Here is a 25521-nt window from a genome sequence, read left to right as displayed (position 1 = left end):
AAAGCTGTAAGAGAAGTCGATAAATACTTGCACATTTCAAAACAGAGTTTGACTGCATGTGGTAAACGATGGGCAAGGGCACAGGGCAACAGATAAGGTGCTTGGAAAAGCCTGGGCCAAGGCAGGAGGACCGGTGGGTGGGCAGGCAAAAGTTCCTCTCAAATCCCTCCTCGGGTTTACGCCTTTGCCTGCCTTTATCCCTGCCTCCCCATACCAAGGAAGCGAATTCCCACTGCGGTTTGAGCTCGCGGTGACATTCCCCATGGCACATCCCTCTGCCAGCCAAGTCCTTGCAGGCAGGCACGGATGGCAGGGTCACAGAATCAATCACAGCGTTTGTCATCCTGAGCGTGACCTCTGCTAGCAACTCCCGGAGAGCCGGGAGCTCCCGTCTCAGCTCTGGGGTTGAAACTTCTCGTTTTTGGTGCGCCAGGACAGCTGACGGGGTGGTGGCAGTCTGGGGCCAGCCCTCCTGACACACTGACTGGGTTAGGCGGCAGCCCGAAGGTAATTGTTTGCTCCACTGCGGCAACCAGATTGTGCAAGACGTCCATCAGAGACGGAGAGGAAAAGCTTTTTGCCTTCAGGCTGCATCTGCTGATAGAGCTCCTGAACCCTGAGCCAAATCCACCACCACGAAGAGCAGAGAGAAGCAGCAAGGCAGCAGGCTCGGAAGTCACCACACCACCAGGACGTTACCGCACCGTGCATGGCAGCAGCCGCCTGTACACGCGTGTTCATTTACACACACACGAGACAAGGACAGAGCAGTTATAATTTACATTTTAATCAGCCAAATATACAAGTTTTGTTGGTTTTTTTCTTCCTTTTTCACCTTTATCGAGTTTTTTTTCCCCCCCATCTGGGTCTGATACAATTAATGATGTTTTTTTTTTCCTTTAAACAAAGGATGACATGGTTAAAAACTGGCACTATCCCTAATCAGGAGAAACAAAATAATGAAGAGGAGGGAAAAGGGGGAGACCAGCTGCAAGAGAGGAGGGATGAAACCGGGAAGGAACAGCACTCCAGATGTCCACGAAGTCAGGCTCTCGATTATACTGCAACACCCTGCAGCAAAACTTTATGGGCCGTTTGCCCAAAAGGATTCCTCAGATACATCATCCTTTGGGTTTTCATGAGCAAGTCAAAGTTCCCCACCCCATATACCCCGCCCCACAATGACCCCACAATCTATTTTCTTGCAATCTAATATTTAAAGCATCTCCCCTCCCGCACAGCTCCCTCCCGCCCCTGGCCCCCTCCCCTCCCCCCCCCCGCCCCATCTATGAGTTCTTAATCCTAAAAACAGCAAAAACATTCAGGTTTTCAAACTGTTACAGAGAATTGCTGTTCAGCACAGTTCTGCACCGAAGATAGCAGCTGCCCCTAACCCCAAATGGAAATCTGTGCCAGGATGAAGACAAACACATCGTCAGTGTCTCTTGGAGGTGGAGGTGACTTCGATGCCGCAGTGTACCCTGCGTGGCACCCATGGTATGCAACACGACAGAGTTCCTGGCAGGCACCAGGCACGGCTTCCTGGCGATTCCTCCTCTCGCGTGTCCTGCGCTTACTTGTTAAGGGACAGGGACTGCAGTCTTTTACCTGCCATCGCCGCTTCGTCTTTTGCTGGAGGAGGGAAAGAACAGAGGTGTCAGCAGTTCACAGCGCACGTCGGGGCTGGCGGCAGCCCCGGAGACTGAAATCTTGCTAGCCACGTGCAGCGAAGTAAACAGGGAAAATTCTGACCCTCCCCACTAACTCCTGGTACGGTCCCTCCAGGCTAAGCAGGAGCAGCCCTCCCTGCACCTTCCCTTCCCTCCCTGGCTTCCCTGTGGAAGCCACTGGGAACACAGCCATCAGGGTTCTGGTTCACACCTATCAGAGCTGAAGAGGAAATCCCAGCAGGGGAGGAGCGCAAATTCCCTGTGCAGCCTGGATCCCCAGCATGCAGCCAGCAGAAGGAACTCAATAAATCCCCAAATCGAAGCCAGCATTGCCTGGGAGGCTGAGGACAACATGGATATCAAGAGCAATTCCCTTCTCTTCTCCCCTGCTCCCTGTTCAGACGCCCTAGGGCTTGGTAAGAATGAGCCAGCTCAACCCAGTTCTGATGAGAAGAGTCGCAACGACACTCAGCAACACCACGCAGCCTCAGGCGATGAGGGACTACGACGTGTGATAGCACAAATCGTACCTCACGGCAGCACAGCCATTGCCAAAGAGGAGTAATAGGAGAGGATTCATTACTCTCTAACCTTTTCTTTCCTCTTCTTTCTTCCTGGCAGCTTCTTCCCTTTGCTTCCGAATGATGGCTAGTCGGGCGAGATCTGCCTTGGCTTGTTCTGTTTTGCCAGCGAGGTGCATTTTCATGTATCTTTCTTTCGCCTTTTGTTTCTCAATCTCCTCCCTGTTTGAGTGAAACACACCAACGATGAGAGCACCCCGGGGAGCACGCAGGCACAGACACCGGGGGGAGCTTTCTGACTGGGAAGGAAGCCGAGTACAGAGCTGGGCTGCCCGCAGGGGCTGTGGGACCCTGTCACTGGTTTCCAAGGACCTTACATCTGTTGCAGGGATGATGAGAAGTCGAGGAATTTCTATCTTCAGCTAAATAAGAGCACCGATACTCAAGGAGGTCAAACGAATTAGCCCCAGACTACGCGGCACTGTAATGTTTTCCCCAGAAGTACACCTCAAGGGTACTTCTGCTGAAGGAATCTATCCCAACTAATCAAACTTAAACCATCTGCTCCAAATAATCAAGCACTCTGAAACTCTCCCTTGCTAAATGAAACTGGAAGAGTAAACTTTGCTTCTCACCTCATTCATCAGACAAAAATATCACCAGGAACCCAGCAGGCTGGGAAACTGCTACCTGCCACGGGGGCACCTTTGGTAGCAAGATTAGAGTAGCCCCCAGCGTGGCCTTTGGTTACTGGGTTTTAGTTACATCTGATTTGGGGCATAAAACGTCAGGAGACAAACGGCCTGTGTCTGCTTCCCAGCGACTAACTTCACTCAGCACATCGGGCCAAGCTGCCGGGCCCCGGGGCAGACACGGCTACTGCCAGAAGACTTCTGTAAAAACTTCTGTAAAGTTTGTAAAAGACATTTTAAATAAAGTGAATCCTGCCTGAGAGTTTGCTGCTGCTCTGTCAGCTTTAGAGGGCAACGCAGATGAAGGACTTCCCTGAAACACCACCGCGCGCACAGCAGGGAGACACTTCTCCACACCAAGCTGCACACGTGAAACTCCAGGAACATGCCAGCTCCTCCCGAGGCAGCAGGAAAACTCACCGCTCTCGTCGCGAGAGTTCCTTGGGTCCATCCAGGTCCAGCTGAGTTACTTTTTTGGTTGTCTGAATTACACGATTGGGATTCTCTATGTCTATCAACCCTTCCACGCCTTTGCGCTTTTGCTAAGGTTCAAGAAGAGGAGGAAAGGTAAGAAGCTCTGTTCTGCCATACCCCAGACGACGCATCATCAGAACGCATCAAACACCCTGCACCACACCCCAGGAGCAGAATTCAAGGTGGTTTCACCACCAGACAGCAAAAGCAGTTGTGAACCAGGATTTATAACTACCAGGTATCTCCGGTGTTCTTTGAAGATGATCTTCCCTTTGCATTTCACTTAAAAACACACACATTATCACCCCGAGGACAAAATGCAGCCAAGTAAGGGGTTTTTATGGCTTCTCCAAGTAGTTATCCCATAAAAGATTTACTGTAGATAGCTCTGAAAGAGAACTCCATGCAAATGCATGACATGCCCCGAGAATTGCACTACCTGATAGTCCTCGTCATCTTCATCGCTCTCATCTGAATCTAAAGACTTCTTGTCCTTTTTGGGGTCCCCTGTTGCTCCTTCGCCTCCCTCTTCTTGCTCCTCTTCTTCCTACGGAAGTCACAGGAAGAAAACACGTCAATAAAATTCCCAGGGACTCTTAAACGAGATCATTTTGGGGGCATGACGCACAGCTCCGAGCACTGCTCCTGGCAGGGCCCACCAAAGGCGCCTCGCTCCAGCGGAACAAGAGCTCAATCTCACCAGAGCTCAGTGAGCATCACCTGCCCCAGCAGATCTCCAGACTCTGCTGCCCTCTCTACGTAACAGGCCGGGAAAACTTGTACGAGACAGAACTGGCACTTTGCTTTCCCTGAACGAAGGATCTCCAGGAGAATTTCGGCCTCAATTTCCAGCGCACGGTCTCTGAGGGACCAGAAGCCACACAGATGTGGCACAATGGATCCCAGCCTAGATCCAGATAAAAGAAACTGAAGAGAAAATTGCCAGCCATCAACGAGAAGGGTGTTTCTAGTGGAAATCCAAGAATCTGCAGCCTTTCCAGCACAGCTTTTACTGATCAGCGTCTAGGAATTAATTTATAAATCGTTAGAAGATAAGATTAGGAGAACCAACACGGGTGTGAAGAGCTTGCTTTGCCATCATCAACTATCCCTCATCAGAGCAACCGGCAAAGCAGAGGAGCTGTGGGCAGGAGGAGGAGTAATTTTAAGTGTTTACAAACTTCCCCTCATGAAGCTGGCTTGGACGTAGCCATCATCATGTGCTACGGATGAGCAGAGCAGAAAAAAATCCTCGCGAAGCAGTCCTCTGAGGGTTGCTGTGTTTTGCTTTTATAAAACCAGACAGACATCTCACGTGGGGCCCTGCCGGGGCTCGTTCCGTTCTGCTCCCACTTGGTATTTTTATTAACGACTTGGAGGGAGAAAAGTTTGTGAATTGAAGGTTTGGGAATGACATCGTGCAAGCAAGGAGCCAAACAGGATCGGAACCGTAAGTGGCTTCAGTAAGCGGAAGGATGGCACGAAGCCAAGGAAGGTGGAATCAGAACACAAACCAAGAGGAGTTACGAGTAAGAAACGCGACACAAAGTCGGAATATCTGGCTAAGCAGCAAACCACGCGGTCATCTTGAGCTACAGCTGGTCAAAACGTTCAAAAGGAGTCAACGACATGGCTCGGAACAGCTTGGAAGGGTCATCCTTTTCTGGGATTTACTCATCAGTGTTTCCTGCGCAGGGTATAATTATCCCGCTGCAGCCAGTGCCGTGAGGTTTCAGCTGGAATCGTGAATTCGGGCTTAGGCAGCACTTTCAGAGAGTCGCAGGAAAGAGCGGTGAGCGGCATCGTAGCTGGGATAAGCTGGCAGCACAAGAGAGCAAGCACTGCAGAAAGCAGTGGTGGTTTTCGTAACGCCAGCCTGGAAGCTGCAGGGGAAGGCGGACTTACGAGCCCGTGCCGGGGCACAAAAAAGAGCTCACGCCAGAAAAATCTGGTACTGCTCCCCGAGAAAAACTAGGCAACCGTGTGTAAAGAAAGAAGGCAAAGGATTTTGGCCCATTAAAAGTAAAAAAGAAAAAGGTCAAATAGGCTGTTTTCAAGAAATGAAAGCTGTCAGGATGCGAGCCCCTTTTCCCCACAGCCCAGCTGCAGAGCAGGAGTGAGGAACGAGCTTATGCTGACGAGCAGAATGATGAATTACGGGAGGAAAAGATGCCCAGAGCTGCTGTGTAATCATCTTCCTCATCCTCTAGCCTTCAGACTGCTGACGGATGGTCAGCCTGGCCTCACTTCCATGAGGAGCTCGACTGGATCCCACCTTGCAGCCTCCCCAGGCACCGGAATTCAGAATTCACGCTGTGATCCCTGACGGAACGATCTGCAACAGCTGACCGAGCTGGCATTTCTCCTGAGCTGCAGATCAAGCGTGCTGTGCAAGCCCGGAGTTACCCCAGGAAGCACAAACCAGGGCGAACACCTACCCTTGCCTTCTGCTTTTCTGCTTGGAGCTGCGCATCGATCTCTTCAGGACTCGTGTACTGCCTTGCCCGGCCTTTGTGGCCTCCTTTTCTCCCTGTACCAAAAAAAAATAATTAAACATTTAATAAGTGGCTTAGGGATGAGCTTCCAAAAAGCTTGACTCCTTCCGCAGCACGCGCTCTGCATTTTCAGCACGCAGGACAAGCCCAAACAGAATCCAAAGGAAAAAAAAAAAAAAAAAGGAGACACATTGGATTTGCCACCCTCAGTGAAGCCTGTGGCTGCCGAGCTGTTCCCAGCCCCAGCCCCGCTCCCGTTCCCTCCCCAGCAGGGATCCCGGCGCGTTCCTGCCGCGGCAGCGGCTCCCAGCAGCTCCGCCGCCCAGCTCGCCTCCTCAGCCCCTCCCTGAGCTGAGGCTGTGCCAAGGGAGAACGGGGAGCCAATTGGACAAAAGCTTCGGGAATGGGAGCGAGAGCTGAGGAACTCGTAAAAGGAGCCTCCATGTTTTAGTGCTTTATAAGGGAAACCAAAAACAAGGCTGGGAATCGGGAAGAAGGGAGAGGGGGCTCAGCTGGGCGGCCTGCTCGGCTCTCCAGGGCAAAATCCTGTGGGTTCCCGTGGAATTGTGAAGCCATTAATGCTTTCTGCGAACAGCTGCTCTGTTTCTGTCATCAGAGCTGAGAGCTGCTGGCAAACGCGAGCTGGAGAGCTTGGGGTGAAACCGGCGTGCGAGATCAGCAAAACGCCAGCAGCTCCTGCAGGCGTCTCGCAGCCCGCAGGGAAGCCTCGCGCTCCTCTCCCTTCCCACGGCAACAAAACCTCCCAGCGGCGTGGAGGGGGGACAGGACGGAGTAGATGTCCCTCCTCACGGGGCATCACTGCCCGACCCTGCGTCACGGCCACGCCTGGCTGCGTTTGTCAGGCTCTCCGAGGCAGCCCTCGAGGGCTTTGGGAATTCAGTTTCTGACCACTTCTGGTTCAGAAAATGAGCAGAGATCGATTCCCTTACGTTTTAGCTTGGTAAAAGCTGAGCCACGGAGGAAATTCTCTCAAAATGCCCCTCTGAAGGCTTACGGAGCCCCCCTGAGATGTTTTTCTGGCACTAAACAGGGAAGGGCAGGGAACACAATTCTCTGCGTTCAGTTTTGGAGGCTCACAGGCACTCCCCCACCGGCACAGCCAGGGCACTGCTGCCCCCCAAGCCTTGCTTTTCCCCATTCCCAGGCACCCCACGTGGCGCTACCGACACACGTGGGGAACAGGAGCTCCGAGGGAGCGCTGGGGCCATCACGTCACTGCCCAGCAAGGGGCATCGCTCCGAAAGGAACCCCGGCAGGGTACCCGACACCCCACGCAGCACCGGGAAAATCCACCTGGCCGGCCACAGCGCTTGCTACAAGCCCGAGAGCTGCCGGCAGCCTTCCTGCTGAGACCCTACTCCGGGCTCTGAACCGAAGAAGACAAAAGCCTGACTGCTGGCAATAGCCATACCATGGGGAAAAGTTCATTGAAATGAATTATCTTACACAAAAGCTTGAATAAAACGAACAAACCGAAGGGAGAATCGGCCACAGCGCTGCCCTGATTTACACCTAAGCCAGCCCAGAGCGAGCAAGACGCAGAACACCCGCGTGGGAGCGGCGGTGACACTGGCTCAGCCCTCACAGGGACCACCAGGGGGGCTCGGTGCGGCACAGGGCAGGATGTTTAGCACCACACGGGGCGATCGGATGAGCTGAGGGCAGGTCCTGCGCCTGCCAGCGCCCCGCCGCATCCCCCCGGGCAGCTCAGGGAGGCTGCAAGCCTCGGCGAAAACAGCGGCGAGGCGCCCAGCCCCCCTGCACGAGGCACCGTTTAAACACAGCGACCTGCGGAGGGGGCTGAGGTAAAAGGGGCTGAGGTAAAAAGGGACTGGCTGCTGGCGCTCTGCATCTGCGGGGCCAAGCTATCTAATTAAATCCTCATTAAAACAATCAAAGCGCGTGGAAAATGTGAAACAATCGAGTATTTGTTTCCGTGGGGTATCCCAAGCTGGGGGACACCCGGCGGGCTCGCCGAGCCCATCTCTTGGCTCCGCACAGACCCCCTAAAAAAAACCCAAATCCCTCATTCCGAGCCCATCCCGAGCGGAGCCACCCACAGCGCCCGGCCCCCAACCCCCCCCCCCCCCCGGAAGCCGCCCCCTGGGGCCCCGCCCGCTGCCCCACTCAGAGCCCGCCCCGCGAGGCCCCCGCCGCGGGGTTGTCCGCGCGGCGCCTCCCCGCCCGCCGCCCTTCCTCGGCTTTTTCCCAGGCGAAGCGAGAAGCCGGGCCGCAGCCCTCCCGCCGCCGAGGTGCTCTTGAAGTGTCCCGGCTGAGAAAGGGGAGAAAGGTGGGGAAAGGCGCGGGGGAAGGAGGGGTTTTCTTCAGGCGCTGCGCCGGGCACCTCAGAGAGGCGGGGAGAAGGGGATGAGGACCCCGCAGGCGGCAGTGGGACCGGGAGCGGGGCCCGGAGCGGAGCTAGGCCGGGAGTAGGCCGCGGGTAGGCCGCGGGTGGGCCGGGGCTAGGCCGCGGTTCGGGGCCGGTGAGCGGGGCCGGGCTTGGGGCCGCCGAGCACGGCGCGAGCCCTCCGGGCCTCGTCCCGGTGTCAGCCTCAGGCCGCTGGGGGGCACCGGGGGGTACCGGGGAGCGGAGACCGCGTCCCGGAGCTCCTCGGTAGCCCCGCAGCCGCTCCCTCTCTCTCTGTTTGCAGCGGTTTCTGAGCGATCCGAGGTGCCTGCGCGTGGCGGAGCAGACAGGCGGCGCCCCCGGTGCTTCCCCCCCCCCCCGTCCCCGAGGTGATGCCGAAGGTGAAGCGCAGCAGGAAGCCGCCCCCCGACGGCTGGGAGCTGATCGAGCCCACGCTGGACGAGCTGGACCAGAAGATGAGGGAAGGTAACAGGCAGGAGCAGTGGCGCCCGGGGTGTGCCCCGAAACAAGCTTGTCCCTAACGCCCTGGGCACCCCTGAATGAGGAGTGACCCCACGGTGTGATCCTTGTTGTCCCGGGCTGAGGCTGCGGCAGGGCCAGGACGATTTCTGTGAGTGGGTCACCAGGCAGCGCTCCGGGCAGAGGTGTGCTTGTTGTGGGGTAATCTGTGACCAAGCTCCGGGCCGAAGCTCGCTGACACACGCAGAGGGACCGGCAGCTCCTGCCCGTGCTGTTGCTCTGGTCCGACCAGCTACAGCAGCCGTACAGTCAGCTCCGTCCCACTGCAGGTCACGTCGCTCCCCCTGCCCTGCTGTTTCGGCTTTCGTTTCCTAAAGGGACCATGCCAAGGCCACGTCCCTCTCGTTGGGATCCTCTCCCATTAAGCTCGTACTGTGTTAAAGTCAGGAATGTTCTTGGAGCAGTTCATAAAGCGACTGAGGAAGTTGGAAATCTGGGAGAATCAGCTGAGATCTGCCGGGAGAATCAGCTGAGATCTGCCGTGTTGGAAACCTGTCAGAATCTGATGTTTGTCGTTTCCTCCCAGCGGAGACTGAGCCCCACGAAGGGAAGAGGAAAGTGGAATCGCTTTGGCCTATCTTCAGAATTCACCACCAGAAGACACGTTACATTTTTGACCTCTTCTATAAAAGAAAAGCCATCAGCAGAGGTGAGAAGTACAAATGCTGCCCCCTGGGTGGGGGACAGTGGAACGCAGCAGGATTTCTGCCTGCAGGTGCACCCGAGCTGGGGTGCTGCAGGGAGGGGGGACAGAGGGAAGGCTGCCCCCTGCGTAGCTCTAACAGAAATTCCTCGTGCTGAGTTGTCAAACACTTACTGGAAGCTACTTGAGCTAATCACGTCTGCTCTTTTGCAGAGCTCTACGAGTACTGCATCAAGGAAGGATACGCCGACAAGAACCTGATCGCCAAGTGGAAGAAGCAGGGCTACGAGAACCTCTGCTGCCTGCGCTGCATCCAGACGCGGGACACCAACTTCGGGACCAACTGCATCTGCAGGGTCCCCAAAAGCAAGCTGGAAGTGGTGAGTTTTCAGCTTGTCCCTGCCCTTCTGTCTGAGCCTTTCTAACCTCGCCTGGGTCAGGGACAGCAGGGCAGGGAATGTTCTTCCTTTTGGTAGCTTCCTCTAGTTCTATCAGTTTTTACCTTTTGCTGGTAGATTTAATATCTGGGTGCTTTAAAGTTGCTGCCAGCTTTGGCGTGTGGTTGCTCCAAGTTATTAAAGTGTGGGGAAGAACAGAAAACTCGGCTGGAGGCAGCCTGTCCACACGGACCCCTTCAAAAGGCAGCGAGGCTGGGGCCTGGGGGACTGCCTGCTCACCGGAGCTTGGCTGAAATATCACTGTCACGTCTCTTTTCCAGGGGAGAATCATCGAGTGCACTCACTGCGGATGCCGAGGTTGTTCTGGGTGAAGCATCGAGACACAAGATAACCTTTTGAACTCTGAACCATGGACTGTGAGTGCAATTATAACCACCTTCTGCGTGATTGGATAGCTCTGTACTGCGATTAAACCAGCAACATGCTCACCTGGATGCTCGGTACAAAGGATGTTGCTTTGGAGTAGCTTTTTGTGTAGCCATTTATTTTAAAATAAAGTCTGCTTTCCTGAGAGAGTGGAGCAGTCTTCTGGCAAAACTCGTCTACGCCCCTCTTCTCCTGTTGGACGCGGGGGTGTGCGTTTGTTTTTTAAGGTGATTTATTTAAGTAGCTTAAGGAAATTCACAGGAAATGTATTTGCTTCTCCTCAAAACAGAGGACAAATATTTTATTTAGTGGTTATCGCAAGAGCTTGGCTTCCTGGAACTACAAAACAGCTTTCGTACAAGGAGGCAGCTTAAGGGAGTGAATTCTGAGTTCTTCCAGCACACGAACACGCAGGCCCTAGCTGTCAGCTGCAGCATCCTGGCGTAGCTTCCCCTGCACATCCTCTTCCTTATCCTCACCTTCCGAACGTTTGGCTGTTCGGTATTTCTCCCAGGGGTGGGGCGTCTCCTCTCCTGCCATGACTTTTAACCACCGGTGGTAGTAGCCCCGGAAGCCGTCAATTTTCGCCAGGTAGGGGTTCTTTGACTTATACTGCAAAGAGAAATCCAACCAAAAAAGAATTCTATTAGAACAGAGCTCGTGTAATACCAGCATGCAGCAGCTACGGTAAAGAGCTGCTGAGAAACTGCCACCAGCTCGGACAAACCCAAAGGACGAAGCCTGGGGCAGACACTTACACCTCCCTCGGTGGTGTCCCTCACCCTGCGACCGGGCACGGCCACTCACCCGGTCAAACTTCGGCGGGTACTGCGCTGCGAACTCCAGCTGGCGTATGATGACCTCGTTGGGAGGCACCTCGGTGCTCCTCATGTCTCGCAGGATCTCCGTGAGGTAGCTGTAATCCAGCTGCCTCACGGCGGCACCGATGAGGGCGCTGTAGATGTACTTGTTGGGAGTTATTCCGGACGTCTGGCAACGACAAATTACCTGCCAATTAGCACAGGGCTTCCCGTGTGCCTTTTTCATTCTGGCGCCTCTTACACAAGGAGCACAGCTCTTGCTCCGGCACCTTCTTCTCTCCCCTGGTCCCTCCTGTCCCGGCACAGCTCCAGGCTGTCAGCTGCTCTAGAGCTGTGTGTTTAGGGAATGAAAACACACTCGCCCTAGAAGCCTCAGCAGGACTTTCTAGAAGCATTAACGCTTCTCTTGCTTTTTGCAGCTTGAACCCTAAGCAGTAGAAGTTTTTATTACCTTCAAATCTGAGAGTAACTGCAACCCATCCTTCTCTCGGTGGCAAGCAATTGCCAAGCTACAAAATGTCTGGAGGTTAGGTGATATGCTCCTCTTCGCGAGAGCTGGCAGCAGGCTCTGCAAGACACAAATCCCGACACTGGTTTCCGAAAAGCCTCGCTGTAGCACTGCTGAGTGGAAAGCAGTGTCAGATGCCCAGTTTGTGTTGTGGACAGAGGAACAGGTATCACAATGAAACACAGCACAACTGGAGGCCTGAGACAAGAAGGGAAAAGCAGGGCTGGTTCTGAGTTCTTCCTTACCTTTGCTCCTTCTAGGTCTCCCTGTTTGCTTTTCTTCCTTATTAAAGTGTTAAAGAAGGTCACGTCTACTTTCACCTTATGCTCATCCAGGAGTGCCAGAAGAGAGGATTCTGACGGGCTTTGGGGTTCCACCAGCTCAGCCAGTAATGTAAAAGTTTTAATGTTGGGTTCTGCATTGTCCTCCTTCATTTTGTTCAAGAAGCCCCCCACGTCCCCCATCAAAGCCAGTCTATGGGATGGCGTGGCCACTGTCCCCAGGGAAACGACAGCTGCGTCAGGTATCCGTGAATCCAGCAAGTTGGGCAGCTTGCACAAATGCAGCTTCTGGCTTAGGCATGCTTGGTCTTGCTCTAGCTCATTCTGACCTCCCCTCATCAATGCTTCAGTGCCGCTGTTGACACCAGCTGGCACTAGTTTCATTTCAGCCTCACTCACATCTTTCTTTTGTTGCCTGATCAGTTCTTCAGGCTGCATCAAACTCTCCTGAAATAACTGCTTTTCCATGGCTTCCACGTCCAGCTGGGCAGTAGGCGCGCCCTCCGATCCCTTCTTCCTCTGATTTTTCACCTTCTGCAGGCCGGGTGCAAGCCTTAGCTGAGGTGAGCTCACATCGGTGGGTCTGAGCAGTACTCGGGAAGCCACAACCGGATCGCCAATTCCGCAGTCTCTGGCAGCACGCAGCATCAAGTTGTACGTGTGGCTGTTGGCCTTTATTCCAAGTTTAGCCATCTGTTTCCAAACCTGCAGAGGGGAAGATGAACATCAAACGTCAGTAACAGTAAATAAGAGCGTTTCTAGCACGTTGTAAGCATGTTTACAGTGCCCATGGGACAGTATCTGCCTGAAGAAAAGGAGCAAGTTTACAGCACAAAGAGGTGAAGTGGCAGTGGGCAGCGAACAGCCACCTCGAGCTAGTACGGTCCTGAGACATCACTCAGGGCACATCACCAGTTCATAGGATGTCCTAGGAGGTGCTGAGCCCCTCCTGATTTCATCAGCTCATCATAACCTGTTGTTTTCTGTACGTTTTCCTTATTTAGTACATGAAGACAAACCTGTAAGGCGTATCGGAAGCCACTTTCAGTGTCCTTTATGCAGCTCATGAGAAGGAAGCTGAAGGTCTCAGCTGTGGGAACGTGACCCTTCTGCACTATTTCCTGAAAGAGGAGAGAGAGCAGAGAGATTGAACTTCCCAGTTACCCAACAGTCTGTTGCAGCTGTTATCTTCTGGGGATAGAGTAGAGAAAAGCTACTGCAGAGCTTTAAAAGGAAGGCACATACCAATACCTGGGTCTTCAAAATGAGGAAAAGAGACACAATTGTTGTGAGCCCTCCAAAAACTGTTCAATAAATCCTTGACACACCTGATCAGTTTCAAAGCCAACCTCTGTTTAAGCTGTAGCTGCCTCATTTTAGCTACTTACATTTGGTATGTACCAGGATGATTTCATTGTATGAAACCAAAGATCGATGAAATAGAAACATTTTAAGTATAGATAATTACAGGTTATAGCCCAGGAGCTTTAACTGGAGCAGAATACACTTGACACAAGAAAAGTCACATATTTACCTTCAGCACGTCGAAGCACATCCTGAGATCTGAGCACAGGGCACAGACTTTCAGCAGCGCGTGGTAAGTTATCAGATTCAGCTCTTGGTTTTTGCTCTTTAGCTGCTGCCGTAATTTGAGGGCGCTCTGCAGGCCCGAGTCTTTCCAGGGTGATTCAGCACAGGCGTTGAACAGGGCTGTGTACGTGGGCTCAGTGGGAGTTAAGCCTCGTTTTTTCATCTAGGAGAAGAGAAGACAGGGGACTAGATTTTTAGGAAAAGAGTTTTAGAATTTCCTAATTTGGTTTAAAAAAGTTTCAGGCTAAGATGTAAACACTAACTCAAAGGCATTCTGGAGAGAGAGTAACACGACCAAATGTTAGAAACAGTTTTAGCTGAGAAAACTTAATGAAGGTTTGAGAGAGCAGAGAACATAAACCGACATACATCGTTGTAGAGCTTGAATGCCTTTTTCACGTAGCCAACCCTGCCACAGCCACCAATTAGAACAGTGTAATTGCTTTCTTCCGGCTGCACTCGCTCTTCCTTCAGCATCTGCACCTCAAACAGCTCCAGAGCCTCTGCCAGCTACAGGAAAAAGGAAAATCCATTCATTACCAAGCAGCAACACCATCACTCACAAGAGATATTTATATTCTCAGCTGTAGTTAGACTGTGGCAGGAATGCTACAGAGCACGGGATTCCTCACAGGTTCTTGCTTCTTCCTGTAAAGATATGAATGAAGCACGTAAGATGATACGGGTGGTGTTGCAGGGGGTTGGGATGAGATGGTGGCACACAGATATCAAAGCCACGTCTGCCAGAGGGGACAGCAGACTGACCGAGCGGAGACAGCACCGAGGAGCAGCTGAATTTCTAGAAGTCATCGTCTGCACACTATCAAAAATGATTAGTTAACTCTAGTCCTATTTGGAAAGGGAAAAATGAGGTAGGAAGGTGGCGTGAACAGAACTCAGGTAAACAGGATCTGAGCACGTCTTTTGATGACAACTTTAACTTTTTGCTCTGAAGCGGTTGGGCAGTTGGAATCAATGAACTTTGTAGGTCCCTTCCAACTAAACTCCTCTAATCCTAACCCAAGAGCGTGCCATTTGGCAGCAATTAAATATTATTACCAAAAACGAGCAAAGAGCAAACCTTGTCTTCTTTGATGAGTGCCTTGCACCTCAAGAAGTACCAGTACGGGGTGTTCCTAGGCCCGCGCCGGGGCTTCCTTCCCATGTCCTCCTCTCCCCCTCCTTCGAGCTTTAAATCCCGGAACCGCGCCGTGGTTTTGTGATAAAACTTTCTACCAGAAAACCTCGTGGACAGCGTCCCAAACTCCACGCCTTCATCCTCCTCCTCCTCCTCCTCCACGCAGCCTCCCGAGCCCTCTCCTTCCCTCTGATCCTCGCCGTGGGGGGGTCCCGGCGATGAACACAGCGCCCTGCGGCCCCACAGCGACGGGGGGACACGGGGAAGGACCGGGGGGACACCGAGAGGGACCGGGGGGACACCGGGGGGCTGCCGGCGGCACCGCGGGGCGAGGGCGAGGAGGAGCCGGAGCGGCGCGGGCCTCATGGCGGGGGGGACCTGAGGGGGGGGGGGGGGGGAACGGGAACCGGCAACCGGCACCGGGGGCGGCACCGGGGGAGGGGGGCGGGTGCTTCGGGCTCCCCAAGGCGCCTGCGCGGGAGGAAGGGGCGGCCCCGGTGCCGTGAGGCGGGGGTCAGAGGCCGGCTCCCGGCATCCCGCAGGCGGGCGGCGCGGCGCGGAGCGGCGCTGCCGCCGCCTCCCCGTCAGCCGAGGCGCTGCCGAAGCGGAGCAGGCTGGGCCGGGCCAGGCCGGGCCGGGCCTGGCCGCAGCCGGCCCCCACCATTCCCCCCCTTCCCTCCCGGTGCCGTCGCCCCCCGGCTGCAACCATGCAGGAGCTCATCGCCAGCGTGGATCACATCAAGTTCGACCTGGAGCTGGCCGTGGAGCAGCAGCTGGGGGCGCAGCCGCTGCCTTTTCCCGGCATGGACAGTGCGTGTGGGCGCGGGGGGGCTTCCCTTCCCTTCCCTTCCCTTCCCTTCCCTTCCCTTCCCTTCCCTACTTGGCTGTGGGGTTTTGGGGCAGCCGAGCCCCTCTCTCGGCTTCCCCTCCCTCTGTTCTCACCCTTTCCCCCTGCTCGTTTCTTGCCCCTGCTTCCACCCCGCTCCAGCTTTCCCAGGCAGACTTCTCTGTGAGGCCGCATTTTGGTCTCAGATGGAGCGTTTTTCCCACTTTCCCTGCTGAAAGCTTTAGTTTGTACCACACCGGCCTAGAAAATGGCAGTTGAGGCTTTAACGTGAATAAAGATCACTTTCCTGCACCCTCTATTTCATTCCCTTTGGATAGCTGAGGTGTTCTGGTGGCAGGGAAACTTCATCTCTAGGTGCATTCGTGGCCTGGTCTCACAATGCTCTCCTGCAGTCCGATAGCCTGGCACAAGGAGCCTAGGGGAGACTCGGATGTTTGTTGAAGATTTCTGGCTTGGCTACTACCTGTGTTTTAATTCTCTCGAATGCTGTGACTCCTTTTGCTCACGATCAGCAGTTATGATTGTTTCAGGCCGTTCTGGTTAAATAATACAAGACCGTAGCTGCCAGCACTGTGAACACAAGTTTCACTGCAGTGACTGATTTAACAGCAGAGGCAAAACCTAAATCTCTGAAAGTCCGAACACACACCACCAACCTCATGCAATTTCCCCTGCTGCGTATTTACCAAGGAGAACGGGGATATTTGTGAAGGCCGGACCTGAACGAGGAACTCATGCGGGAGAGTAAATTCACCAAACCAAAACATTGCTTTTCTTTTGAATTTGAGGACCAGATTGCTCCTTGGGAAAGGAGATGTTTTGAAAGCTGCTACAAAAGTTCATTGCAATTAATGATATTTCTTTGTTTTCTCCACAGAATCAGGTGCAGCTGTCTGTGAATTTTTTTTAAAAGCGGCCTGTGGAAAAGGCAAGTAGTATGTCCAATACTGTTATGCTCACGTGAAGGGTAAGAAAATTAGATTTGCTAGCACTACCTGCAGTGCTCATCTTTTTTTGTTAAGAGAGGGGGCTAACGGAGATTGAGCATAAAAATGAAGGATATTGGGTTAACTCCAGCAATTGTGAAATGATAGTTTGTTTATTTTGGAGTTTGGGTTTTAGTTTTTGGAAACTGGGAGGTGAATGAGAAAATCCACCAGTAAGGGTAGGCTTGAATTTACCACAAGCAGACCTTGTGTGGTTGTGTCTGTGTAGTAGCTGTGGGTTGTGATTGTCAGCTTTAAGAGCTGGACACTACACGGCTCAGCTCGTTAGAGGGTAAAACAGGACTTGTCTGGAAGTCCCTGTTTTGTCATTGCCATTAAACACTAAAGCCATAAACAAAAGCAAAGTCTTCTGAAGCCCCTCTTGCAGAAGCGAGTGAGGTGTTGTTGCTGCTGTGTGCCTGCTCGTGCTGCAGATGTTAATTGTTCTTCTTTTTCCTTCTGCTTGCCCTCTCCTTCTGCAGGAGGCATGTGCCCATTCAGACACATCAGCGGGGAAAAGACAGTTGTTTGCAAACACTGGCTACGAGGACTGTGCAAAAAGGGAGACCAGTGCGAGTTTCTGCATGAGTACGACATGACCAAGATGCCTGAGTGTTACTTCTACTCCAAATTTGGTAAGGGGCATTGTAGCTCCCACTTAGCATTCCTTGCAAGTGTGGGAGTCTGATGAAGAGGATCCTGGTACATCCCTCTCGTACTGTCTGCAGAGCATTGCAGTTCTTCTGAGTTTGCTGATACTGTTAGGCTGTAGCTTTTCAGATCTGGTTAGCGTTTCACCTTATGCCCCTAAGTCCGCCGTGCGTTGTAGATGTCTTCTCTCTCAAGAGCTTGTCCCCTGGGGGAAGAGGGGGGAAGTTCAAAGTTGCTACTGGGTTTTATACTTTATTTTCTGTTTTGGTTATGAGTTGAGTAGGCTGAGCAGGTGGTCTTTGCATGACTCTTGTTTTGGGGAGTTGATGAGCAGCAGAGGGCATGGGGGTGCAAAACTTTTATGCACTTGCTTTCCAGCTCTGGAGATCTGGACATAATGAGGCAACTTGCTGTCAGAAACTTACAGTCTTGTAGGTTTCCTTGGATTGTGAGGTTAGTGCGCAATTTGTAGTTTCTCCACACTTTTGGTGCACTAAATGTTTGGTTTTTGTTATCGTGACTGCTCTTTGAAATTCAGTTTCCGCATTGTTTTTAAAAGCACACGTAAACAATCCAGTCTGGTAGAACTTTGCTCACCGGGGGTGAGTGCTTGGTGTTCATCCCCTAGGTTAAGGCAGGCAGTAAGACTGTTGTGCCTGAACGTGTAAATGTTGGTGACAGCTTTGTGGGAGCTGCGTGATCCAGGTAATTCTTTAGGAGTGGTTTGATCTGGAACTTGTACAATTGACTAAGAAGCGTGTTTGCCTTTGGTGCAGGGGAATGCAGTAACAAGGAATGCCCATTCTTGCACATCGACCCGGAATCTAAGATCAAAGACTGTCCCTGGTATGACAGAGGCTTCTGTAAACATGGTATGTATGTTGTATAGTTGCTGCTTCTGTGGCTATAAATCAAGGGTAGGGTGCTGCTGTTCTTTCTTTGCATGATCTGCTTGTGTACCTGCTGCTAGTGAGTGCTGCTGTGCACATACATGATACGTGAACCATTGAGCTTTGTGTTGCAGGTCCCCTCTGCAGACACCGACACACTCGAAGAGTCATTTGTGTGAATTACCTAGTCGGATTCTGTCCAGAGGGACCTACCTGTAAATTCATGCAGTGAGTATGTTTCCAGGCTTGTCCTGTAATCTCATTTCCTCTGTGATCTGATATATGTCAAATGAGGGAGCTCTAGTGCTTCCCAATGGTTTTGGAAAGTTGGCCAACATTTAGTTTGTTTTATTTTCACTTTGAGGGTGTGGGATGGGGGCTCCTCAGGGAGTTACCAGTCAGCCTCTGAAGTGGTGCTCAGATGCCATCAGTGCAGTGAGATTGCATGGGTTTAGATTCCAGAAGATAGCTAGAGGGAGATGCTGCCTACTGGTTTAGCATTTTAGTGTGCATAAGTACTGAACATCAAAATGCAAAGAGGAGTGGGGAGGGGAAGCCTATTTCTCATGAACCGAAGTTAATTAGCTGAATGCTTGTTTTCTTGTTTGGAGTTCTTTGAGCTGATGGTAAAATGTTGGTGTATCATTTGATAATCAATTTTTTTGTTCTGGTCTAAACCAGCCCTCGGTTTGAACTGCCTATGGGAACCACAGAGCAACCACCACTGCCTCAGCCGACACAAACACAGCAAAAGGTACACAATTTCCCTGCCTCCCCTACGTATCTGCTCTCAAAGCATTTCCCACGGTGCTTTAGAAGAGGTTATAGTCTCTAATGGTCAAAACAGGATACCTGGACGCTTGGATCTGACTTGCCTGGAAAACCATAGAGAAACGCTCACTAAATGAGGGAAAACCTTTCCTATTTTATTTACAGCGATGTGTGATATGCTTTTCTTAATAAGGACTTGGAGAAAAATCCTAATGAACCACAAAGCTCTGCCCCTTCTCTACCTTCCTCATAGACCTTTAGTGTCTGCCATCTGATCATGACAGATGGCTGCTGCTTTGGTCCTGGGAGCATGGTGTTTTGCTTTGTTCTGTTTCTCCCCTCAACTTGGCCAATTTCCTCAGTCGTTGTTACCATGCTCCAGCTCAGAGGCCAGCAGTGGCAGTTCTGTTACCTAGGGGGCTGCCTGGAAGGAGGGGAAGTGCTACACAAGAATTAAGCAGCCAGCAGCCCTGAGTGCCATTATGGTCATGAAGGTCCTAAGGTTGCTCCAACTTCACATGAAAATCTAGTCACAGAACTCTCCTGCATTACCTAGAAGCACATCGTATGTGGTTGTGCAGCAATCTGCCAGTTTTTGGAATCTGCATGACATCTCTCACTGATGGCAATGATATTTTAGCAGCCTAAACCAACTCTAAATTAGCTTTTCAGAGAAAAAGCAGGATTGCTGGGCTTTGTAAGCCTCAGTTTTTGATTTCTTCTCTCTGGTGCTCCAGCTGGCAGATCACCCACACATAGATTTGGAAGAAAATTGATCATTCGATATGTGGGGTGTTCTTTTTTCTTCTTAACAAAATAACAACCATAAAGGTCATCATGCCTGATGCACTTAACGAGTCAGAACTCTTCTCCCAACCAACAGAGGACGCCCCAAGTCATCGGAGTTATGCAGTCTCAAAATAACAACACTGGGAACAGAGGACCCCGGCCGTTGGAGCAAGTAACCTGTTACAAGGTAATTCATCTGGACTGCCTCATGCTGCTTTGCAGCTGGTTGCTTGTCACGGGCAAAGAAATGGACTAGTGTGGTTGTGGTGTTGGTCCTGTGAGAGGTTTTTTCACAGTGTGAACAAGTCCATGAAACGTGCTCCGCTTGTTGCACTTCAGTGAGTGGATGCAGCTATGGGAATTATTGAGTTCTTAACCCTAGAGACTGCTGGTTTGCCAGCTCGGGGGCTCGCTGGGACCAGCTAAGACTAGTAGGACAGAATCCTGTTTGTCTGCCAATAAACAGGATCCCTACCACTATGACAGTTACAGGAGACTATCAAACTTTACGTTTCAAAATAAGGATTAATACTAGTTTTATCTCCCAAGTTAATTTGCTTACACCTAGAGACTGTGGAATGACTTTGGTGTGGAAGGTCCTTGTGAGTAACAGAAATGGAATATTTCAATTTCAGATATGAACAGAAATTTCTGTTCTGTTTCAGACTGCTCAGTATTTCAGCTGTAATTTCAGCAAGCCCTCCCTGTCAAACCAAGAAGTGAGCTGTTCACCTTGGTTTCTCGTTCAGGATCACGGGCAAAACTTTGACACAATTGGGTTTCCATCTCTGCTCGTTTTTCCCCAAAAGCCATAACCCTGGCCCCCAGAAAAGAGTAACAAACCACTTTCCTATCATCTTTGACAGTTATATCATTGTATGTGCCAACTTTGTGTCTCAAGTGCCTGTCTGGGTAGAAGTTACTGTGACCAGACAAGGGTATTTAAGAAGCTGAATCAATTTCACTGAAAACCTTTCGTAGCTGTTTATTCAGTTCCAAAACAAAGTTTTAGTAAATGCTGACAACATAAACCCACTCCAGTGAAGGCATCTTGTGACAGTGACAGCCTCAGAGACGTGCGCTCCTATAACTGGAACTAGCAAAATGTTACAGTGAGTGAGAAAGCACAGAGAATTTTAATCCTGCCTTTCCCGTTTTTTGCAGCTGCAGGTTTCAAAAGTCACATCTCTGCCCGAGGCTACCTTATTCTACTTCATCTCCAGTAAATGAGCAGCATAGAGCTAGGACTTAAGGAAGGGAGTAAATTACGTATGTGGAGAATGGTGTAATATCAGATACTGACATTTCTCTCTGGGTCTGAATAGCCCTAAGGTGCAAAGTCATGGATCTTACTCAGACGCACTTTTCTCTGTCTAGTCTGGGATAGCTGATCAGCAGAGCCCCCAGTATATCTCTGTGTCGCAGTGCATATCAGGTGGAGTGATCTTGGAAGCCTCAGACGTTGAAATTCTCCTTGTGTTACAGCCCTTTGCTCTTTGAGTTCCGTCTCCTTTGCAGCGTGTTATAACAACGTGGTGCTGGGTTGATCCCAGCACGGGAGCAGCTTTTGCTCCAAGGAGTGGGAATAGCCCGTAAGTCGTAGTGACCCTTGTGACACCAAGTTTCGCTTCACCTCTGAACCTGCATCTTCCATGCCTGGAAAAAGTCTTGGAATTGAACAGTTGCTGGTTACATTACTAAAGGCAGGAAAAAGCTGTAACTCTGTACTAACTTACCTCTCTCTTTCTTTTTTTAGTGTGGTGAAAAAGGTCATTATGCCAACAGATGCACCAAAGGACATCTGGCCTTTCTCAGTGGACAGTGAAAGAGCAGAAAGAAGAGCGCAAGGGAGCTATTAACACTGAGAAGAGGTTTCTGCCTAGCACTGTTTCTTGAACTATTAATCAGGTTGTTTTTTTTTAATGCCATTACTGAAAGAACTGGTCAGAGGCTGGTTGCTGCTAAGCAAGATTTTTGTAATTGTCCACAACTTTTTTTTATGTTTTAACCTTTTTAAAATAGATTTTGGCCTCCGTCTACTTTCATTGAGCCCTGCTGAAAGGTAGATATAAAAGCAAAAAGATATGCAAACCCCTCACCGGTGCAGCGTTCAACATAAACTCATCTTACTCCAGTGTTTCTTTAAAGTGTTTTCCTTCTGCCACTTCTCTTTGGAGAACCTGCAGCGTTTCAGCCCTCCCTGTGGAAGCAGGAAGACTGACTGGGAAAATTAATACTTGAAATGCCTTCCCTTCAGTGAGGAAGCAGGAATGCTGCTGTCCTGTAGCTCTAAAAAAGCAAAGTCGTGTTCCTAGATCCAGATGAACCTGTCCTGGTGGCTGACTTACGGCCTCACATACACCAGGCTGCAAAACTCTCGTCCACTTACTTTGTTTCTATGTTTCTTGCTATACTGAAGGTTAGAAATTAATCTTCTGGGTGAAAACAAATTGGGGGATAATAAATTGGCATCTCTGTGGTTAGCCAAACAATGAGGAGCAATGATTTTAGGAAATTCACATCTGTGCTCATTTTCCATTTGCAAAGCAGGTAGGAAATGACCACAGCTTGAAGTGTAGGAATAGGAGAGCCTTTTCTCAGCACCCGTCATTCAGCTCACACTGAGCAGGTATTTCCATAGCCTAGAGAAGACCCGAGAAGTGGAGCTTTATATTCTTGTGGAACATTGCATTTAAAAGTGGTAGAACCTTCTGAGAAACTCCAAGCCAAAACCCATTCCTTTTGTGAAAAGGTATTTCAAAAGGGCCAATGATAAAATGTGAATTTAAAACAAAAACAAACAAAACAAAAACAAAAAAAAAAAAAAAAAAAAAAAAAAGAAAAGAAAACTTGCACCTACAATGTAAGCCTTATTGAGTCTAACCCCTCTCTTATTTGCTGGCTGCCTTTATACTTTATTTTTATTGAAATGTACTGATGGAAAAAGCTATGAGATTTTTTTAAAAACAGAGTAACACGATTATATAAGAGAGGTGACCAGAGCCTATGTTGGTTTGAATGACAGCTGTTGTTTTATTGTGGATATTCAGTCAGTCAAAATACAAGTTTCAAGACTAAGTGACTATGGTATGACAGACCATTAAACGGTTTTTATAACATCGTGTGCCCCTAGATGCTGAGTAGTAGCCACACTGAGATGTGTTACCTGTATGTATGAAAAGGAACAAACCCTTCAGTGTCTAGCTCCCTTTCCCATCTAGTCCAGAGAAGTTTAAGGTCTTTGCTCCCTGAACTGCTGTTTTTTGAAACTGAAAGCCTTCCTGTTACTGATAAAGCTCGAGAGATTCTTTGTATCCCTTAACAAGTGGTTTTCATTCTTGCTCCTGTTGAGAAGTATACTGCAGGTAGTGCTGCAGCAATAGGATGCTCTTGCTTCAAGTGCACGAGGAAGCTAATCGCCTGGGACAAACACACACTTGCTCCTTGAAATTTCATTTAATAATTCCATTTGTACACGTACTCTTACCACTGCCTTTAGGTCAAAGCAGAAGTTGTTCCTTTTTTTCATGGACTTTCATTATATCAATGGTCTTTGAGACTTACACCTGTTCAGAATAACCTTCCAGCTTCTCTTAGTAATGCAAGTAGCTCGAGTTTTGACAGGTTAACAGAGGTAACGAAGCTAAAACTAATCTCAGACAGTGCTCTGCATAGGAAAAATTGTTCTAATACCTCCTCTCCTAAGTGACAGCCAGAGTGTGAATCAGAAATACACAGCCACAATAAGAAGCCTCTTAAAGCTCAGATACTCTTCTTTCAAAGTAAAATATCATATCCTTTCAGCTAGCTGTCCAATCGGTAACGCTTAGGTCATTAGAAGTGAAAAAGTAGGGGATTGTTTCTTATCACACAGTTAAATATGAACCAATAGCAATCAGTTGTAGTGATTTCCCCAGTTCACGTTGCAGCCTAGATAGCAGACCCTTTTCCAGCCATCTCCGAACTTGTCCTCGAGGGCCGTAAAGCTGAGAAGACAAACCCACACCGTACAATTAATAAGCGAGTTATGAGAGTCTCAGCTCAGCGGGTGTAAAGTGTACGCACTTTATTATTGGTCATTAATAGTACAGTTTATTATGAGCAGTTCTGATGTCTCCTGTCGGGTAACTGTTCCAGTAGCCAAGTCTACTCAGGAGCTGCACCTTCACTTTCTGAAATTCATGCGTCAGTGATACTTCCTGCGACGGTCGTGCTCTGTATCAATGTGAAACAAGTCAATTTTACTGAAGTCACAAGAAAAATAATACTGAAGTTACAGGAAAGAAAGCGCTCTGCAAGACATTTAAGTGTGCAGTTTCTAAGCACCATCAGGTCAGACAGACTACAAGATTTACACTTTCTTCATCACATGAAAATATTGGCTATTTGATAATCTTTTAAGAGTTATTCAGGTGCTCTAGAGCTAAACAAGTTTTGCCTGCCCCCAGACAGTCTCAGATTGAAGTGGCAATGGTTAGCAGAGCTTTCCACTTAATTTCTAAAAGCACTAACAGGTTTACTGTTGCCCCAAGCAATCTTCCAAGCCGTACTGCGTTTACTTACTCAAGTGACTGTAGCTCCACATGTAGCTGATGACAACGTATCCAGCAAGCACCATGCTGATGCCACCAAGGCCCCCTTTCTTCACATTGATATATTTATTGTAATACCTCTCATACCCTGCGTAGGAGAAAAGCTGTTTTCATAGCAGCCCAGATGAGCCGTGTAGTTTTCTGTGTCAGAAAGAAGCACGCTGGATTCACAGGGCTTCAGGAACATGCAAAGGTCTCAGAATCAAGTCAGAGAAAAGGCAACCAGGGTGTTTGTTAAGCAAAGTTAGCATAAAGCTATTTATCATTTTCCCCAACACATTACTATGACTTAGAAAGCTCAAGCTGCTTAGGAATTAATTCATGCTTTAACACTAACATATATGCAGTACATGGATGCTTTAATACTTAGATGTGCACTACATAGATACTTGCATTTGATATTTTTAAGTCTGCCTAAATGGTGTATCTGCATCCGTAGCAAAGGCATTTGTCAAAATTTTTGCTAAATAATGTGTAAGAGCCCTGTGTCCCTACTTATCTTCTGAGAATATGGTGACCTTATTTCCTCCCATAGAAGAAGGGTCACTGAAGACAAACCTCTGGCACAAAAAGCCCAGGCAGGAGCAGGTTTACCAAAGGGCAAACGAGGCGCTACGTGAGGTGAGGTGTCAAGAACACAAAAATTGTGAAGCAGCCCTTGCAGCCTGCCACTGCGAACATCTGCTGCAGCAGCAGGCGACGTTTATGCACACATAAATGGCGGTTATACACGCCTAGACGATGTTTATGCACTCATAAACGGTATTTATAAACAACGCCACCAGCGCGGCCCCCCGGACCCCCCTCACCTCTGCGCAGAGCCCCCCCGATGCCGCCGGGGGTGAAGTCCCTCATGGCCAGCCAGGTGGGCAGCTGGCCCAGCTTCACGTCCAGCAGCTTCATGTCCTTGAGGGGCACTGCGGGACAGAGACAGAGACAGAGCGCGGTCAGGGGGCTCGGGGCCGGGCGGGAGCCGCGGTCACCTTGGCGGCCCGCGGCACTCACCCGGCACCGGCGCCATCTTGTCGCTGCGGCGGGGCGAGGCGGGAAGGGGCCGCTGAGGCTCACGGGAAGAAGGTCGGGAGGGAAGCGGGGGAGGGGCGCCGCCATCTTGGGTGTGTCGCGGCCCCCGCCGCCTCCCTCAGGGGGTGTCGTGTCGCGACCGAGCCCGTCGTGTCGTGGTGTCGCCGTGTCGCTTCCTGAGGGCCGGAGCGTGGCCACCAGGACGGGCTGCGGGGCTGCCTCGCTTGCCACGGGCACGGGGTCGAGGCCTGTCAGTGTGGGGCTCCGAGCTGCAGCCCTAACGCTGTACGCATTTATTCATAGACAGCGCACACCAGGGTGTGAACTTAAAATACTCTGCGTACACTTATACAAATATATACACATACACACAGGTATAAATATATCCTATTTGTGACAATACATTG

General features: G+C 50.5%; 5 protein-coding genes across 5 annotated transcripts; 2 read left to right on the top strand and 3 right to left on the bottom strand.

Moving 5' to 3' along the window:
* Window positions 1–1400: 1400 nt before the first annotated feature.
* PDAP1 (PDGFA associated protein 1) lies at window positions 1401–5897 on the bottom strand (the record flags this gene model as incomplete). The annotated part of the gene is made up of 5 exons (XM_035339804.1): window positions 1401–1632; window positions 2262–2413; window positions 3304–3425; window positions 3797–3904; window positions 5796–5897. Coding segments are annotated over 5 exons (543 nt in total), but the record flags the coding sequence as incomplete, so codon positions are not given.
* A 2253-nt stretch (window positions 5898–8150) lies between these two features.
* BUD31 (BUD31 homolog) lies at window positions 8151–10398 on the top strand. Its single transcript, XM_035339277.1, has 5 exons — window positions 8151–8299; window positions 8529–8706; window positions 9287–9409; window positions 9617–9783; window positions 10122–10398. Exons 2-5 carry the CDS (start codon window positions 8613–8615, stop codon window positions 10170–10172), a joined length of 435 nt encoding a protein of 144 aa, XP_035195168.1. The 5' UTR covers window positions 8151–8299; window positions 8529–8612; the 3' UTR covers window positions 10173–10398.
* A 94-nt stretch (window positions 10399–10492) lies between these two features.
* Window positions 10493–14945, bottom strand: PTCD1 (pentatricopeptide repeat domain 1). Its single transcript, XM_035339275.1, has 8 exons — window positions 14509–14945; window positions 13797–13937; window positions 13372–13590; window positions 12857–12958; window positions 11802–12542; window positions 11500–11616; window positions 11035–11217; window positions 10493–10839 (listed from the first exon to the last, which is right to left on the bottom strand). Exons 1-8 carry the CDS (start codon window positions 14929–14931, stop codon window positions 10645–10647), a joined length of 2121 nt encoding a protein of 706 aa, XP_035195166.1. The 5' UTR covers window positions 14932–14945; the 3' UTR covers window positions 10493–10644.
* A 104-nt stretch (window positions 14946–15049) lies between these two features.
* CPSF4 (cleavage and polyadenylation specific factor 4) lies at window positions 15050–22285 on the top strand. Its single transcript, XM_035339276.1, has 8 exons — window positions 15050–15375; window positions 16290–16340; window positions 16881–17033; window positions 17826–17921; window positions 18074–18167; window positions 18621–18693; window positions 19594–19686; window positions 21256–22285. Exons 1-8 carry the CDS (start codon window positions 15273–15275, stop codon window positions 21322–21324), a joined length of 732 nt encoding a protein of 243 aa, XP_035195167.1. The 5' UTR covers window positions 15050–15272; the 3' UTR covers window positions 21325–22285.
* A 223-nt stretch (window positions 22286–22508) lies between these two features.
* Window positions 22509–25216, bottom strand: ATP5MF (ATP synthase membrane subunit f). The gene is made up of 4 exons (XM_035339278.1): window positions 25097–25216; window positions 24901–25008; window positions 24063–24179; window positions 22509–23714 (listed from the first exon to the last, which is right to left on the bottom strand). The coding sequence occupies exons 1-4, from the start codon at window positions 25110–25112 to the stop codon at window positions 23686–23688; spliced, it is 270 nt and encodes an 89-aa protein (XP_035195169.1). The 5' UTR covers window positions 25113–25216; the 3' UTR covers window positions 22509–23685.
* Between the last annotated feature and the right edge of the window lie 305 nt (window positions 25217–25521).

The sequence above is a fragment of the Oxyura jamaicensis genome, chromosome 14 (genome assembly GCF_011077185.1).
Source record: "Oxyura jamaicensis isolate SHBP4307 breed ruddy duck chromosome 14, BPBGC_Ojam_1.0, whole genome shotgun sequence".
NCBI classification, from domain to species: Eukaryota; Metazoa; Chordata; class Aves; order Anseriformes; family Anatidae; genus Oxyura; species Oxyura jamaicensis.
The sequence above is the reverse complement of the archived record's forward strand: the minus strand, read 5'-3'. Positions and strand labels throughout refer to the sequence as shown.

Coding starts and splice junctions, on each gene's coding strand:
- ATP5MF (XM_035339278.1), bottom strand. Junction 24,180..24,900: donor CGGGGGGGCTCTGCGCAGAG/GTGAGGGGGGTC, acceptor TCTCCTACGCAG/GGTATGAGAGGTATTACAAT. Junction 23,715..24,062: donor GTGGAGCTACAGTCACTTGA/GTAAGTAAACGC, acceptor ACATTGATACAG/AGCACGACCGTCGCAGGAAG.
- PTCD1 (XM_035339275.1), bottom strand. CDS start 14,931: ATGAGGCCCGCGCCGCTCCGGCTCCTCCTCGCCCTCGCCCCGCGGTGC. Junction 11,218..11,499: donor AGTTACTCTCAGATTTGAAG/GTAATAAAAACT, acceptor TGTCGTTGCCAG/ACGTCCGGAATAACTCCCAA. Junction 10,840..11,034: donor ACCCGCCGAAGTTTGACCGG/GTGAGTGGCCGT, acceptor TTCTCTTTGCAG/TATAAGTCAAAGAACCCCTA.
- BUD31 (XM_035339277.1), top strand. CDS start 8,613: ATGCCGAAGGTGAAGCGCAGCAGGAAGCCGCCCCCCGACGGCTGGGAG. Junction 8,707..9,286: donor GGACCAGAAGATGAGGGAAG/GTAACAGGCAGG, acceptor GTTTCCTCCCAG/CGGAGACTGAGCCCCACGAA. Junction 9,410..9,616: donor AAGAAAAGCCATCAGCAGAG/GTGAGAAGTACA, acceptor GCTCTTTTGCAG/AGCTCTACGAGTACTGCATC.
- CPSF4 (XM_035339276.1), top strand. CDS start 15,273: ATGCAGGAGCTCATCGCCAGCGTGGATCACATCAAGTTCGACCTGGAG. Junction 17,034..17,825: donor TTACTTCTACTCCAAATTTG/GTAAGGGGCATT, acceptor CCTTTGGTGCAG/GGGAATGCAGTAACAAGGAA. Junction 18,694..19,593: donor CGACACAAACACAGCAAAAG/GTACACAATTTC, acceptor CCCAACCAACAG/AGGACGCCCCAAGTCATCGG.